At 41.8% G+C, this 18250-nt stretch overlaps 1 protein-coding gene across 2 annotated transcripts in view; it reads right to left on the reverse strand.

Moving 5' to 3' along the window:
* Positions 1-5076: 5076 nt before the first annotated feature.
* LOC126092306 (uncharacterized) overlaps positions 5077-18250 on the reverse strand; it is a 75188-nt gene continuing 62014 nt past the window's right edge. The window contains exons 5-6 of one of the 2 annotated variants that reach the window (XM_049907831.1): positions 12395-12571; positions 5541-5644 (exon numbers count right to left, since the gene is read on the reverse strand). In XM_049907831.1, the coding sequence (XP_049763788.1) occupies positions 12476-12571 (96 nt within the window). In that variant the 3' untranslated portion in view covers positions 5541-5644; positions 12395-12475. Of the gene's footprint in view, positions 5645-12394; positions 12572-18250 lie in introns of both variants that reach the window. The other variant, XM_049907832.1, reaches the window with a different exon arrangement.

Here is an 18250-nt window from a genome sequence, read left to right on the forward strand (position 1 = left end):
GGCCTCACCCACCTTAGGTGATTGTTCACACCTCAGGTCACACCTCCCAAACACTTGACAGATGGACCAATCAGCAATTTCGGAAGGTAGCAGCTCAGGAAATCGCCCCTCTCTGGGCGTGGCCTGTACCAGGGGGTACGTGCAATCCCAACCTGTCAACCCGGGGCTGGGAATTACGTTTTACCCAGCCACCTGTTGTGTGTCAGACCTGTGGGCTGGCCTTCAGGAGCACACAGGGAGGAAGAAGAAAATGAGGAACCTCAAATGCCGAAGCAGTTTAAGGATTGGAGAATGAGAATGAAGAAAGAAAAGAAGAATGAGAAACAGTGGAGAGGCTGTTCTGATATTAGCTACTGAATATTAAGAATGAGTTTCCAAAAGCATTCCAGATATGTTCCCCACGGGAGGAAAAAGAATAGCAAGAGCATAGATATGCAGCACAGCACGGAAGGGATGCTGCAAAGGCTGGGGCTCCATGGTGGCCAAGTATGAACCTGCCAAATAGCAGCGAGCTCCCTGAGGGGGGTCATGGGCATTGGGGATCTTAGTGTAGGACAAGATGGGACCGACAGTGACAGTCGGTCGTTCAAATGTGCCTGGCTGCCACTCATGTGTCCTCTATGTATTGTTATTTCATCCCTGATTTTCCATTGTTTGATCTAACATATGCTTCTACAGCTTAAAGTACATTGTCATAGTGCTACCACTTTCATCATAGCAGTGACCTCTAAACCTAATCATCAAACTTCCTTTGGTTCGCAAGTAAAAATTTTTCACGTCTGTTACAGTTTATTTTATACAACCAATAGTCACTGTATTTGTCACTTTTTTGCTGTGTAGCATATTCCCAAAAGCTAACTCTGGTTTGAAAGCTGTGGGTTATTCTTATAGAATGCATACCACTAAATGTTAGCACCACATAACCTCTATTATTCTTACGTATCCCTAGCCAAGTTATTTTTCTGTACATCTTGATAAGTCTTTATTCTTGTATCCATTTGCACAAATTATCTGCATTTTGTTTGTCAATTTAATCATCATCTAAAGGTAACTCCAAGAGTCTGTGTATCACTGAAGAACACAGACATACCTTCTGGAATCACATGACTTATCACTTATGATCACACCAGTGTTGGTTGGTTTCCTGTGTGTGTCTATTTTGTGCCTTCCATCACTGTTGGTAATTACAAGGTCCAGGAATGTTATGCTTTTTTTCTTTTTGTAGCTCAACCCTGAAATTAATTTTAGAGTGTGTGGCACTTGTCTTCCTAGCCTCTTCATATACAGGGTGATTATAATTAAAGTTAAACTTTCAGACAGCTGTAGAAATAACACCACTGGTCAGAATGACGTTGGATTGCAAAGAAATATTATCGGAGGAGGAGAAAAAGAAATGGCAGAAGAAAAACAAATAGTTACAAAATGTAGCTATATATATCATAATTTAATAGTGGTCGACAACAAATGACAAATGAATCATACAACAATGCCTAAGGTAAGCATTTGACACTAAACTGTACTACTCAGTGTGCATGGGTGTACACGTGTGATACTGTTAGTTACGTTAAGCCCATCCACCACAGCAAGGTCATACCAAATTGGATGGGAAAAATAGGTTTTCAATTGTCCTGAGGCCACAACCCCATAAAAACAACAATTACATCAGTTTTTAATTGTCCTGAGACCAAAAATTGCACAAAAACATCAATCAAAATCAAATCTGATTACTAATTTCCGTGTTACTGGTGCAAAACATGTTCAATACGCTGTCCACCGTTTTCTGCAACAAGTTGAAATCGAGAAACAGCATGTTCCACAACTGATCACAGTATTTCTGGGGTCACGTTCCGAAATGTGTTGTGCAATGCATGCCTTCAATACAGCTAAGTTTGCAATTGGCACACTGAACACAACATCTTTCAGATAGCCCCACTGCCAGAAGTCACAAGGATTAAAATCAAGTGATTGGGGCGGCTATGTTGTAGGGAAATGGCAGCTGATAATCTAGCATTTCCAAAATAGCACTTCAGCAGCTGCTTAACTGGATTTGCAACGTGCGGAGATGGGCCATCTTGTATAAAGTGATTCCATCCATGCTGTTGGAGAGCTGGAATGATGTTGTTGCACAAAAAGACACTCATAGCACTTACCAGTGACGGTACAGATAACAGGACCAGAAGCACCTGTCTCTTTGAAAAAAAATATGGTCCTATGATAAATGACGCTGTAAGCCTGCACAACAGTGACCTTTTCAGGATGAAGTGGTACTGGTTATATGCGTGTAGAGTTTCCATTGCCCATATTCAACAATTCTGTATATTAACATATCCTGTCAGATGGAAGAGCTGTTAACAAAATCTTCCATGGCCAATCATTGTCCACTTCCATCCAAGCAAGAAATTCTAAAGGAGAGGTCTGTCCTGCTGGCAAGTCAACAGGAAGCAACCCGTGCACATGGGTGATTTTAAATGGATAGGAGGATGTCTCTTAGGATTTTACACGCTGTGCTCACGGGTATGTCCAATGTTCAGGCAATTCTCCATACACTAGACATTTGCACACCACCACTTGTCTCTTGCTATGGCCACTTTTCACTGACATCGAATCAATTTGTTTCCTCCCTATACCATGTTGCATACCAAAAGACCCAATCTTTTCGAATCATTTTCTCCAGACCCCACAGCAGGTCATCGGACCAACGTCTTTTTTCAAACCCTTCAGTGTCCAGAAATTTTCCACAGCAACATGGGCACAGTCATCCTGTGATACAGCTTTACAAGCAGAGTGTGATCCTGCGTCATGACGAATATCACAGACACGAAAGAAGGAAGAGCTGTTACCCAGTATGTTTATACCAACTTCAATGGGTCGCACACATGACAGGTGTTTTCATTTACGTATTCTGACACATACAGAGCCATCTATTGATTAATTTTCACATTTTTTTCCTTCTGCCATACGTTTTCCCCCTTCTCTGGTAATATTCTGTTGCAATTTGATGTCCTGACCAGTAGTGTTATTTCTACAGCATTTTGAAAGTTTAAATTTAACTATAATCACCCTGTATTTAACCAGCATTACCTCTTGTATGATAAAATAATTTTATCAATGTATCTTTTACCTTTAAATTAACCAACAAAATGTTGGAAATGTATATTGAGAGCATACAGTATTTGAGCATGAATGAGAATGAAACAGTGTGAAATGTGTTTCAGTTCATGTTACAATAAATGTTCAAAATGAGCACCATTAACTTCAGCACAGAACTGCAGTAAGACCCTCCTTTGATGGAAAACATCTGGCACATTTAGTGTATGTGTAGCCACTGCAATACTTCTTGCAACTAATTCCCCCTGTAAGTACACAAGGGTAGAACACACTTTTCAGTTTTCAGGTAGCTCCAGAGAAAGAAGTCTAATGCATTGAGGTCCTTTCAGACCAATGTATACCAATGGCCACCTGGGTTGTTGAGAAACAAGTAGGGCCCAAGAAAGTAGTTGCCCACCACACTGGCCACACATTTATACAAATTGTCTGATGACCTCTTTAACTACTGTACATGGGCTTCATCTGCCCCTACATGTGAGTTATTACAATTTTACATGCCTTCCCCTGTGAACAGTGGCTCTTTCACGAGCAGAACAACTTCCATTAATCTTTTGCAGACACCAATGCACACACTCAAGTTGAGGTGAATAATCATCTGCCTTGTGCTCTGTCAATGGGAAGGTGATAATATGGGCAAAATCAATGGTGAGCAATGACACACAAGCAAAGGTGTCTGAAATAGTTGCTTCCAATCCTGAACTGTGTGCATCACATTGAGAGTCAAAATACAATGCAAGTCACGCAGTGTTGAGCCACCAAATTTTACAGTACACTAAACATATCTGTTACAGATGCTTCAAATAAGATTTGGAAGGCCTAAAGGGACAAAACCCATGCCCACAATACATTTTTTGTAAAAATGTTTAAACAGACTGCAGGAATCTGCTGGGTATTTGACATCAATCTGAAAGAAGCTCTGATAGCATAGGTGTTAAATTAATTGTCGCTAATCACTTTCAAATGTAGAAGGGTTGCATGAAGTTAATTATGAATGTTTTGTTATATGGCCAGACGAAACACATGAAATGATTTAGCAACAACTTTTGGAATGTTTGGAGACTGATTCACGTATTTTGGACAAAATGATAATGTGATTAAATAGAATGTATCTGAAATGAGTCAAGTTTAAGTGATTCACCTCACCAAAAAGTCTTGCACAAATAATGGAAGAGCAAAATTTATTTTTGGGTGAAATTTAAGCCTGTCATCTTTTTTGACATAAAAAGTCCTACAAACAAAGTGTTTCTGCATACTGAACAAATTAGAATGGTAATTCTAACATAAAAGTGCTAAAATACTTGAAGACATGAGTAGCCATGCCAGAAGGGAAATTTGTTAATATGTAGATGTCCAAAATGACAATGCCCTATCACTTGTTAACTGTGAGGGAAGAGTCGGCAAAATACAATATGGCGCTGCTGCCCCAATCACACTACATTTCACATTTAACAATGACTTTGTTCACAAGTTCCAAAGGTGAGATTGGGGGCAAATGGCTTTGACATGATGCCTGATGTCTAGCGGTTGCTGACTTGCAGGAGATGTATGAAGACTGGAAAATTTTTTGGGGAAGTATTTTGTTGCAGGAGGGTCATTTATTGAAGAGTATTAACTCACTGTTCATGTATCTTTCACTTACTTCTCTTTAGGATTTTCGTTGTGAAACTAATTGAGCAATCTCCTTCAGACCGAATTTTAATGGATATCGTAAACTTAGTATCTATAAACCGAAATATGATAAGTGCATGGTGCACATGTGAGCAATATTTTTTTTCCATCAGCCAACAAATTTTCTATTTGTTCAGCACAGTGTGATACTATGGATATTAACACTATAAAACCATAAAATTTACATACCGGCAATCTGTCAGATCAAGGTGTTGATAAGAAATATGAGTTTGTGGTAGTAAGGTACATCAGATAGTAAATGAAAACAAACAATGAGTTATAAAGTTATCTTTTCACCGAAAGATTTCAAACAAAGACAGTCTCGGTAGTCTAAATATTTACAAATCAATATTTACAATAAAATTTTAAACTAAAATCACTAGTTAAAACTTAAATGTTTACAAAATTAATAAAGAATGATAAAGATGATACACTTATGATTGTCACACAGAGAAGAATATTTTGCCTTACCCACACAAGCATATAAAAACACTGTTTAGCGTAGTAAGAATGAACCAATTGCAGTCGATTCATATAAACTACTTCATAATATAGCTTGCAGATAGATCTAACATTTATATTTTCACTGTAAATGTGACAATGAAAAAGTGTCAGGTACTTTTTTCACGAAATTACAATAAGAAACTCTTCTTTTAACGTACAGGTATGTTTGTATGCAGTTACTTTTTGTTAACAGTATCAAATTGTTTCAATATATTACACACCTTCCAAATGTACAACAGTAAAAATAGTCATTAAAAGGAACTATAAATGTGAATTCATTCGAAAACCTTTACAACTGCTTGTTTGAAATTTACCTCTTGTTTCTTCGGTATAAGGACTCCACGGAAGAAGCTTTCGAAACTGGCTGAAATAGAAAAAGAAATATTGCATTTTACTTCATATACATGAGGGGATAAAATATCAGACATTCCAGCACACTAATTGGACTATGGAATGACGTACTATATTTTAAGTTAAAAATGGGAAAGCAAAAATAAGTATGAGATGGCAACCAGGACATGGTCATAACAATAGGAGCTGATGATGATGATGGATGATTACAAGTTTTAAGAGATTAAATTACTTGGTTATCAGTCCCTTGATTCATAGGAAAATGACTTGAAAAGATATGAAACAAGAAAAGGAGACCTGTCAGTTCCAGGGTCTATGACCATGACATCATGGTTAAAAATGTACATGACAGCAGCTAAAACTGTAGCTGGTCTCCAAAGGATACACCACGAAGGATCGTCACAGTCAGCACAATTAAAATGCGGTCAGAAAATGCAAACTGTAGGGACCAGACAGCTAATTAAGTTAAACAGTTAGACACATAAAATGCATATATAAAAGTTTAAAAAATGCACAACAGGGTGTAGGGAGAACATAGGCTGTAGCCACTTGCGGCACATGCTGTGTTGAGAGGTACTCCTCCCACAACCACCCCGATATCCAATGTGGAGGTTCATTAAATTTAATTACAAAATTCACTTTCCTACAAGAAACTTAAGACTACAGTAGCTGCTAACCCATTGTTTACAGGTATATAAGGTATGGAGACATGCAGCTCACCTCAGATCTGCCAACAGGTTACACACGGCAAGAATATGGGTGAGCATGAGATGACTACCACAGCTACACTGGGGGGAGTTCTGTTGGTGCAAAAGGAACTCTTGGATAATGCTGATGTGGCTGATATGCAGTACAACAGCATTTTTCTGAGAGACCTGGAGAGAAGTATACCACATCTTTATGGTCTCCTTAATTGCTCTCAACTTGTTGAGAGTCTTGGTAACCTTCAATCCCATATCCCAGGTTGCAGTTTCATCCTTGAGTATGAGCCCAGTACTCAAAGTTCAAGTCTGTCTCCTGTGGTGGTTGTTTTTGTTAATTTGTCAGCAAGTTCATTGCCCTATATATCCACATGGCTCTGTGTCCAGATCAATGTTACTGTCATTCTGGAGCTGTGAGAGTCAACTAATACGTCTTGAATGTTAATGTCCAGATAGTTTTTGGAGTAGCTCTGAAATATCCCTTGTAAGCAGCACATTGAGTTGCTACGAAGCAGGGGGAAGCCGTTTGTGGTGAGAGTTTTAATGAACTGCAGAGCCCGTTAGTCCAATTTGGCACAGGGGAATGTAAGATATATTGCAGGGAGAGTTCCCACCGGTGCATTTAAGGAAATGCTGGTGTTGGTGGGAAGGGCACAGATGGCACAGGCTGTGAAGCAGTCACTGAAATGAAGAACAGTGTTTTTTTTTTTTGTTTTTTTTGTTTTTTTTTTTTTTGTTTTTTTAAGCAGCTGTTTGTTGATGGCCATTCAACTGGACAAACAAGCTTTTTGGTTGTCATGCCCACGTAGAATGCAGCACAGTGGTTGCAGCATAGCTTGTAGATGGTGGAATACATGATGTTTGTGATTGGACTGGAGCAGGTGGTGGTGGTAGGATGTATGGGACAGGTCTTGCATGTAGGTCTGTTACAGAGATATGAACCATGAGGCAAGGGGTTTGGAGCAGGGGTTGTGTAGGAGGAGGATATTGTGTAGGTTCAGTGGGCAGCGGAATACCACTGTTGGGGTCGGAGGAGGGGGGGGGGGGGGGGGGAGGCAGGACATGACGCAAGGTAGTCTAAACCCTGGTGGACAATGTAGTATTTCATTTGCTCCAGTCTTGGATGGTACTGAGTCTCGAGGGGAATGCTCCTCTACGGCCGAACAGTGGGCTTTGGGAGGTAATGGGTGACTGAAAAGATATGGCACAGGAGATCTGTGTTTCTGCAAGATTTGGGGGGAGGGGTTTATGGCCTGTAAAGGCCTCAGTTCATTTTGAAAGGGACTGTACATCACTGGAGATGCAACAACCATGGGTGGCTAGGCTGTATGGAAGGGACTTCTCAGTACAGAATGAGTGGCAGCTGTCAAAGTGTAGCCATCTTTGAGGTGGAGATCAACTTCAAGGAAGGTGGCTTGTTTGGTTGAGTAGGACCAGGCAAAGTGAATGGAGAAGAAGGTGTTGGCATTCAGGAGGAATGTCGATAGGGTGTTCTCACCCTCAATCCAGATCACAAAGACGTCGTCAATGAATCTGAACCACGTGAGGGATTTGGATTCTGGCTGAATAGGAAGGATTCCTCTAGATGGCCCATGAATAGGTTGGTATCGGATGGTGCCATGCAGGTGCCCATAGTCATACCACCGATTTGTTTGTAGGTAATGCCTCCAAAGGAGAAATAATTATGGGGGAAGACATAGTTGGTCATAGTGACTAGGAAGGTGGTTGTCGGTTTGGATTCCATCAGGCGTTGGGAACGTTAGTGTTCAACAGCAGTAAGTCCATGGGCATTAGAGATGTTAGTGTAAAGGGAGATGGCATCAATAGTGACGAGCAGAGCACTATGAGGCAAAGAAACAGTAACTGTGGAGAATCTGTAAAGGAAATGGTTGGTATCTTTTATACAAGAGGGTAGACTACGGGCAACAGGCTGAAGATGATGATCTACAAGAGAAGAGATTCTCTTGGTGGGGGCACAATAACCGGCCACTATGGGGCTACCTAGGTGGTTGGGTTTATGGACTTTAGGAAGCGTGTAGAAGGTAGGAGTGGTAGGGGTGAGGAGCGAGATTGACTCTGAGGAGAGGTTCTGGGATGGGCCTAAAGATTTGAGGAGAGACTGGAGATCCTGGTGAATTTCTGGAAAAGGGTCACTGTGAAAGGGTTCGTAGGTGGATGAATCTGACAATTGGCAGAGTGCTTCTGACAGGTAATCCTTACAGTTCAATATGACAGTGGTGAGCCTCTGTCAGCAGATAGGATTGTAAAGTGCTGGATTGCAGTTCTGTCTGCAGATGCAAGGTTAGTTACCAAGTTGTGGGATTTGAGGGATGATGATGAGGCAAAGTTTGAGGTTAAGAAATTTTGGAAAGTTAACATGGGGTTATATGGGAGCAGTGGGGGTGGAGGAGTGAACTGTGTCAGATAGGATTCAATACTGGTCTTTTGGTTGAGTCTGATTGGTACGGATGATGGCAAAAAAGTGTTTCCAGTGTAGAGACCAGGACAAGAATAGAAGGTCTTAAACAAGTCTTGCATGACTGAATTTGGGTGTGGGGCAAACGGTAAGGACTTTTATTTCTATGGGGCTAAGGCTTCTGGAGGAAAGGTTCACAACTGTTTTGGGCCTATTTAGGTTCTGGATTCTGTGTGGTGGTGGGAGGGAGTTGGAGGGTGGGATAAATATAGTAGGTCTGTGAGACAGGGTTTGTCAGCTATGAGAGGTTGTGGGGGACGTTTGGAGGTTGTTGTAGAGGTGATGGACAATGGTAGTCCAAGACGGGAGTAGGAAGTGAGAAGGGTGGAGAGCTGTTTGAGGTGGCGCCACCTTTCCCAACAGCTGACGGATTTCAAACCAACAAATTTCTTCCTAGTCACCATGACCAACTATATCATTACCCACAATTACTTATCTTTAGAAAGCATTACCTGCAAACAAATCCTCACTATGGGCCCTCTAGAGGAATCCTTCCAAAACACCCAGAATCCTAAACCCCTCATTTGGTTCAAATTGACTGATGACATCTTTGTGATTTGGATCATGAGTGAGGATACCCCATCCACAATCCTCCAGAATGTCGATACCTTCTCCCCCATTCGCTTCACATGGTCCTACTCAACCCAACAAGCCACCTTCCTTGATGTTGACCTCCACCTCATAGATGGCTACATCAGTCCTTCCGCCTATTTCAAACCTACGAACCACCAGCAATACCCCCATTTCAATAGCTGCCACCCATTCCGTACCAAGAAGTCCCTTTCATATAACCTAGCCACCTGTGGCCATTGCATCTGCAGTGACTAGCAATCCCTCTGAAAATGAACTGAGGGTCTCGCTGAGGCCTTTACAGACCATGACTACCTCCTCCCCACACACTTGCACAAAAAACACATCTCCCGTGCCTTATCCATCTAGTCTCCCAACAACTTCGAAAGTCCCACCGTTTGGCAAGAGAGGAGCATTCCCCTCGTGAGTCTGTATCACCCAGGACAGGAGCAACTGGATTACATTCTCCGCCAGGGTTTCGACTACCTCATGTCGTGGCATGCCCCGCCCCCTCCCCCCTTGCAGTGGTATTCCACTGCCCACCGAACCTACACCATATCCTCCTCCATCCCTACACAACCCCTGCTCCTGACCCGTTGCCTCATGACCTGTATCTCTGTAACAGACTTACACGCAATACCTGTACCACACACGCTCCCCCTACCACCTACGCCAGTCCAGTCACAAACATCATGTCTCGCACCAGAGGCAGGGGTACCTGTGAAACCAGTCATGTGATCTACAAGTAAAGCTGCAATCACTGTGCTGCATTCTACATGGGCATGACAGCCAACAAGCTGTTTGTCCGCATGAATGGCCATCAACAAACTGCAGCTAAAAAAAAAAGAAATGGACCACCATGTCTGCTTCACAGCCTGTGCCATCTGGACTCTTCCCACCAACACCAGCTTTTATTAAATGTACAGGTGGGAACTCTCCCTGCAATTATGTTCCCATAACCCTCCTGGCCTCAACCTTCGTTAGTCCCTGTCCTTACCCATCTAGCCTTCCCTACTCCAACACTACACAGTCTTCTATTCCACCAACACACCCAGTCTTTTCACTGCACCTAGATGCCCTACTCTCTCTCCACCTCGCTCCTGCAGCAGTTTACCGTCCTCCTCCCTTACCCTGCTCTTCCTCCCCGTCCCCCTCACTGCCTCAATCTCTTTCTTATCCCCACTCAGTTGCCTCTTCCATCATGCACTGCAGTTCGTAGTCTGGCTTCAGTTGCCAGAGACTGTGTGTGTGTGTGTGTGGGGGGGGGGGGGGGGGGGGGGGGGGGGGCAGGCCTTGTTGGCCGACAGCTTATTCTTATTGTATGATAGTCTTTTGTTGTGCCTATCTGTGACTCAACAGGTTTACTATATGGTGAGTAGCAACTTTCCTTTTCATAATGTCCATGTGAAATCTGTCATAGCACATCTGCTGCACAAAAAGTATATTTTCAGCACTTCACAAAATGCTTTCACCCCTACCAGCACTCCCATCACTGAAGGGTCACTCTGCCTCCCCACACATGCAGTAGATGAGCTCATTTTACGTGAGTTAGTGTGGTGTGAAGGCTGCACTGGCTATTGAGTGACTTAACAAGTCGCCAGCCAATAAAGTTCACTAGCCAGAAATGGGGGCGTTTCTGCAATTATGCCTAAGCATATTCTTCAAGACTCAGTGTTTGAATTCAAAAGGTTGACAAGTGATATTGTTGCTAAATACAGTGCTTTGGAAATACATGCAAAAAGATGACACTGGGGTGGTGGCTGGGCCCCTTTTGTCACATAGTGGCTCGGTCTAGATCACTTTTTGTTGACTATCTTGTTTTTCCATTACTGTTGCAACACAGCGGTAGTTGTACCATAATTCCACTGTGAAGCAGAATGTTGTAAGTTCTGTTGGCAACAAAGATCGTGGATTACATCAGCATTTCCTCTCACAATCTCCCCTTTCTACAATGGCCTAAAATATTCCCTGAACTTCGCCAATACCTGTGGTGTGAACCATCTGCATTTTGTGCCACTTGTGAATTGTTCAGTCACATCAAAACTCAACAGGAAGAAAATGTGACAAAGTGAAGCAAAACATCGAGTAAGAACTTAGAATAGAGGTAAACCTTACTAGAAAGAAATGTAATATTGGGGAATTTTTAGTATTGGTCTTGCGAGTTTTTCACAGGGGCTATGAATTTATGGTGTAGAATCGTGAAAAATGTAACATTGGAAAATGTAAAATCGAAGTTCCATTATAATAATATTGTTTGCAAGGTCATTAATATGCATCATGAACAACAAGGGTCACAACACAATTCTCTGGAGCACACCTATAGTTACTCCCACAGCTATTGATGACTGTACATCCAAGATAACATGTTACATCCTCCCTAACAAGAAATCCTCAATCCAGTCAAATTTTGTAGGATACACAATACTACCGTACTTTGGATGAGTGTACCAAGCCAAATGTTTCTTTGGAGTCAAGAAATACTGCATCTACCTCATTGTCTTGATCTATGACTATCATGACATAATACGAGAAAACTGTAGGTTGGTTTTCACAAGATCAGTGTTTCAGGACTCCATACTGGCTGATATGGAGGCCATTTTGTTTCAGTACATTTGAGCTCAGAATATGTTCCAAGATTCTACAACAAGTGAGTGTCTAGGATATCTCACTGTAGTTTTCTGTGTCAATTCTGCTATCCTCCTCGTAAAGAAGAGTGACTTGTGCCTTCCAATCATTGGGTATGAGTTGCACATTTAAAGATCTTCAAGCACTACAACAAATATCTCAATGTGGCTGGAATATCTATGGAAAAATAAATTAGAGTGTGTACTTTCAAAGTATTCTAAAACAAATTCTGTAACTTCATTCACTTTATTTTTAAGTAAACGAAAGTTACTTTATGAATAGCTATAGCATAATATATCAATACTATACCAGCAAAATTTTAAAATTATACTACAATTCATAATTTTATGTCACCTTGGAAGCAAAGGAACTTCAAAAAATAGACATTTACCATTGATGATGAGAGACACTATACAATCTCAAAACAATCTTCTTAAATGATCAAAAAGCTTGAAGAATACATTTTTTGTTACTATGCACTGGGGTAATACTCTTCTTCACAGAATATTTTGTTAATATGTTCATTATCATCAATACAGCTCTTCACTTTAAACAGCCATGTATTTTTCTACAGAAAAAAGTAATACATGTGAAAGAATTGTTTTCATCTACCAGCAAAGTCTTAAGAAAATTTGCAACATGTAAACATTGCAAGACTTTTGGAAACTAAAAAATTACTATTAATACAGTTTATTTTGAATGTACAACCTGTGGAGCAGGAAAGGAATTCGACATGATAATTACACAGAAGTACACAATTTCTTTTCCGATTTGTACTCTGGCACATACAGTGCCATATTTTGGGAGATTTTACACTGAATTCTGAGCTGTATGGAGGAAAAAAAAAATAAAAAAAAAATAAAAATAAATAAATAAATCAATCAATCAAATGCTGAGTAGCACCTGGTTTGGCTCAAAGATGAAGCTACTAACCATACCTTAGTTACTTTTAGAGATGGCAGCTAGCATTGGCACATGAAGTTGCATTCACACCTTGACTCCAACTAGATAAATGTGTTCCACATAGCTCCATCTGTAAGCTCAACTCACCTTGAAGTACACAGCATGTACCATGGTCACTTTCTTTTCCATTTGTAAATGGTATATGGGAATGACAACTCTTGGTAATCCTCATTAGAGATTAAATCAGCGCAATTTTAGATTCATGGTCTTTTGTCAGATGTATGTAGCAGGAAGTTGTATGTTGACAATATAAGGAAAAGGATAGATTGCTACACACTGCAAAGATGACCCACTGAGTTGCAGATGGCACAATGAGAGGACTATTACACATCATAGGTTTAGCCAAAGCCTTCTTCAGCAAAGAAACACACACATTCACGCAAGCCAGGACATCTCATGTCCACATGAGCACTACAACCAGCAGCAGCGACCAGAATGCGACTATCACATGAATAGCATTTGGCCACTTCCTACATTTCCCATTTCTCCAATGCCATCCCTGCAACAATGGACCTCTGCCCCAGTTTTCTGCAACAGTTCCGAAAAGTATCCGTTTCCAAGGCTGAAACACAGTCCCACATCCTGTTCCTTAAAAGCTGCCTAAACCATGGAATCCTCTCCAATGGCCTAACCATAAAAATTACTTTCACTGGATCCCTCCCCTTCTTTCCAGATTCTGCAAGTCTCTGGCTGTCACAAGTCTAGTACTACAAAAACAAATTTCTGTGGCACATGCATTCAGAGCCACATCTGCTCCTTCTGCAAGATACTGTTCTGTACAATCAAATGTACATCACATCTCTGAAATAAAACCCCTTTGTCACCAGCACTGAAAGAGCATTCCAGACACCACCTCCGTAAACCTGTTGGCATCCTACTGCCACCTTGGGGCACCACTGTTCAACCCCTATCGTAACCACAGTGTTCCTCCTCATCAACCCCTAACAGCAACAATACCATGGCTAGTGGGCCTTTTCAACTTGTCACATGCCTCGAAACTCCCAACCAACACTACATATTCCCAGCCTTAACAATCTCTGAGCACTGTTGTTAACCTTTCCAACAAAATCCTCAGCCCCACGGAAGTTTCAGTCCTATCCAATGACCTCACCTTTAGCTTTACACCCAAGTTTATCCACATTGGGCTTAAAGAACTACTCTCCTTTTCCCAATCCATGCAATGGAAACAGTTCTTTGCCACCTATCCCTCCAACCAAAGCCAAATTAATTCCAACATTCCCTGCCTCTCCCAGTACATACAACCACCCGACTGTGATTCTCCCACCCCCCTTACCTACCCAGCCCTTGGTCACCTTCCAACTTTACCTAACCATCCTTCCCCAGGTCCCTCCCTATGAACACCAATCTTTCAGCAGGAAAGGACAGCCATACACAGGCTCAAAACAGATCCTAACCTAATCATCCTCCCTGCAGACAAAAGTTCCACCACTGTTGTGACAAGTTGCAGTGACTACCTGGTGGAAGGCCTCTGCCAATTCTGTGACTCTTTCACCTACAAACTCTGCCAGAATGATCCCATCCCAGAAGTCCAAAACAACCTCCAGTCCTTGCCTGAAGCCCCTTAGGCCCTTCCCAGAAGCTCTCCCCTGAATCCATTTCCCTCCTCACCCCTATGATACCCCACATGCCCACCATCTGCATGCTATCCAAAATTCACAAACTCAACAATCCTGGATGCCCAATTGTTGCTGGGTACTGTGCCCCTAATGAAAGAATTTTGCCCTCACTGACCAACACCTGCAAACAACTGCTCATAATCTAGCTTCCTACATCAAAGATACCAACCACTTCCTTCAATGACTCTTCACCATCCCCACACCTTTGCCTCCTGGTTCCCTACTCACCACTTCCCTATACACCAACACGCCTCATACCGACAGTCTTGTCGCAGTTGAACACCACCTTTCTTAATGTCCTTCAGACTCCAAACCCACTACCTCATTCCTCATACACGTAACTAACTCTATCCTAACTCACACCTACTACTCCTTTGAAGACAAGGTATACAAACAAATATGTGGCACAGCCATGGGTACCGTTATGGCACTCTCCAATGCCAACTTGTTTATGGAACCACCTAGCCTACCAAAACCCCAAACCCCTGGTCTGGTTTGTGTTTGCTGATGATATCTTCATTATTGAGACTCAGGGCCAAGACACATTATCTTCATTTCTTCACAACCTCAGCACCTTCTCTCCCACCCACTTTACATGGTGTCCTGAACCCAGTGTGCCACCTTCCTGGACACTGACCACCTCCTTTCCGACGGCTCCATCCAAACCTCTGTTCACATGAAACCCACCAACCACCAACACTACCTATTATTCTGACAGCTGCCATCCCTTCAAACCAAAATATTCCTTGCTTACGATCTGGCCACCAGGGGATGGCGTATCTGAAATGACAGAAAGTCCCTTTCCCAGTATGTTCTTAGTCTCACCAAGGCCTTCAGAAACATGCACTATCCCATTACCTAGTCTGCAAATAGATTTCCCATGCCACTTTCCCCACACATTTCCAACCCTCCTACCACTGCCAAGAGCCAGCTACGAAAGAGTGCCCCCTTCATCATACTGAACAGCATCTCAGACAGAAACAAGTGAACAACGTCCTTCATCGGGACTTCAACTACCTATCATCAATCCCTGAATTGAGGGATGTCCTAGCCATGATCCTTCCCACCTCTCCTACAGTAGTTTTCTGTCACCCACCCAACCTCCACAGCATCCTAATCAAAGCCTGCACCACTACCAATCCCAATCCTTTGCCATAAGGATCGTATCACAGTGGAAGACTAAGGTGAAAGACCTTTCCTATTCCAGTCCTGCCATACGCTTATCTTACCCCATCAAAGGCCAGGCACATGTGAAGGCAGCCATTTTGTATACCAGGACTGCTGCAACCACTGCACAGATTTTTATATTGGTAGCTTTTTATATTGGTATGACTCCAACTGGCTGTCCACCAGGAGGAACGGCCTCTGCCAAATTGTGGCAAAGAGCAAATACACCACCCTTGACACAACATGCAGCCGAACACAACATGCTATATTTCAATGGTTGCCTCACAACTTGGGCCATCTGGATCCTCCTCTCCACCACCAGCTTTTCTGAACTGTGCATATGGGGGTTGTCCTTACAACATATTCTCTGATCTAGAAATTATCCCAGGCTCAACCTACACTAACCTACTGTCCCCACATCATTTATTCAACAGTTCCTGCCACCTGCCTTTTCATGTCCTCTAACCCTCATTGCTTGCCGCCCTCTGCCAATGCATCCACCCATCCTTTCCCTTCCCTGCTCCTCTCCTTTTCCGCTCCTCATTATTCCTCCACACCCCACCTCCCTATGCTGCGCCTGGCAGTCTCATCAGGCTGCCATCTAGTCCCAGCATACCCTACCAGACAACGCTCTTCTCTCCCCCCACCCATACCCTACTAGCCCTCTCCCTTCCCCACCCCAATCCAGATTGCTATTAACGTGACAGTCACATTCTTGTTGGAGCCACCAGTGATAGTGGTTGTGTGTGCATGAGGTGTGCGTGTGCGCGTGCACGCACATCCGCATTTGTGTTCCTTTGCTAAAAAGGCTTAGGCCAAAAGCTATAATGTGCAACAGTCTTTTTATTGTGGCTGTCTGGAACTCCCCAACGGATCATCTTAACTGTGAGTAGCAATCTACACCTACTGTTGAAATTCCAACCTGGAGTTTCCATTGTTTTAAGTAATATGTTTATTATCTATCCTGAAAATTTACACCCTCTGAATTTTAACTGTAAACTACACCATGATAATACTGCACTCTTACAGTATCTGCTACTGGAGTTAGATGAGCATTTCTGTGCTGCTTTTGTGCTTACTAAACCAATGAATGACTACACATGCTGGTCATCTTTGAAACTTCTCTATTTCCTCTATAAATACTGCCTGGTAAAGATTCAAAGAGAAATAATGAAGTATCTGCTGAGAATTGATTTTGTGAGCTACTTGTTTCGTGATTAGCCAACACTTTCTGAGGATTGTACTGACAGATCTCAGATTGCTTGTCTTACAATTAGTTTCATGTGGCTATTCCACTTTCAGTCACTCCATATGCATTGTTTCAAATATTTAGTGGATGTGTATTTTCGAAACACATTAAATTTGTTTATATTGAAGGTCAACGACCAATACCTGCATCACAACTACAATGTCAGCAGGTCTTCCGGCATTTTGTACAGTTTTATAATCTAAATACACTGCTTCATCTTCATGTGAATATCTTCATGTAGCTATGAACACACTGCGTTTAACATCTTTTGAGATCAGACAATACTTAATGGTTTATGTAATTAAAGAGTTGAAATTGCCTTACAAACTGAGAGCCGCAAATAATAGTGTATGCAGTTACAATATAAATATTTGAACAGGCAAAGAAACAAAGAAAAAAAGACAACAGAAATTGTTAAGAGAAATGTTCACGTTAAGCATCAATTACTAATTGCCATTAAGAATTAGTTCACAAAAGTGTCTTCCACAGAAATAGTAGAAAAATTTCAATACCGAGAGATATTAAAGACTCAAAATGTCAAACTGCAGCTTGTTCACAGCTCAGAGTAAAGTACAAAATGGATCAGTATTAATTAAACTGCGGAAAACTAAGATACAGCCATGTCATAAAATACATCACTTTATAAAAAGACAAAGCAATAAAAATAAATGCAACACAAACACAACAATATTTCTGTTAGACACTACTGATGATTTAAGCCCCAATGAATAATGAATATACTAGCATAAGAACAAGGAAAAAATCCAGCCAATTGTTATCCTCTGAAGAATCAGATAAAATATGGACAGCCACACACAAACTTGATACTTCCTTAATTAGTTCCATCTCCAAAGCTTGAGACAACATAGAACCCACATCTGGTAAGCAGGGGGTGGGGGGTGGGGTAATTTATTCCTCAGTATCCCTACATAAATTATCACCATCCCTCTTTAGCAACATCTGAAGTCAGTGAAAAGCTTGATCCTAATATTCCACCACTAAATGGGCAATGTGTCAGTTGGTTGTACACACCCTTTCTCAGAACTACAGTTGCTAGTGATACAGCTTGTTCAGGCAGAAGTCCTGAGCGCATCTAATATCCCTGTGGAATTTGCAGTGAAGTTCAGAAACACTTTCAATGAACTCTTGCACTTTCTCATTTTTCTCCATGCTTTAGCTCACAATTCAGGTCTCCATGTGCCTCTAAACAACAAATTGAACTGTCACAGTA

Source organism: Schistocerca cancellata, chromosome 7 (assembly GCF_023864275.1).
Source record: "Schistocerca cancellata isolate TAMUIC-IGC-003103 chromosome 7, iqSchCanc2.1, whole genome shotgun sequence".
NCBI classification, from domain to species: domain Eukaryota; kingdom Metazoa; phylum Arthropoda; class Insecta; order Orthoptera; family Acrididae; genus Schistocerca; species Schistocerca cancellata.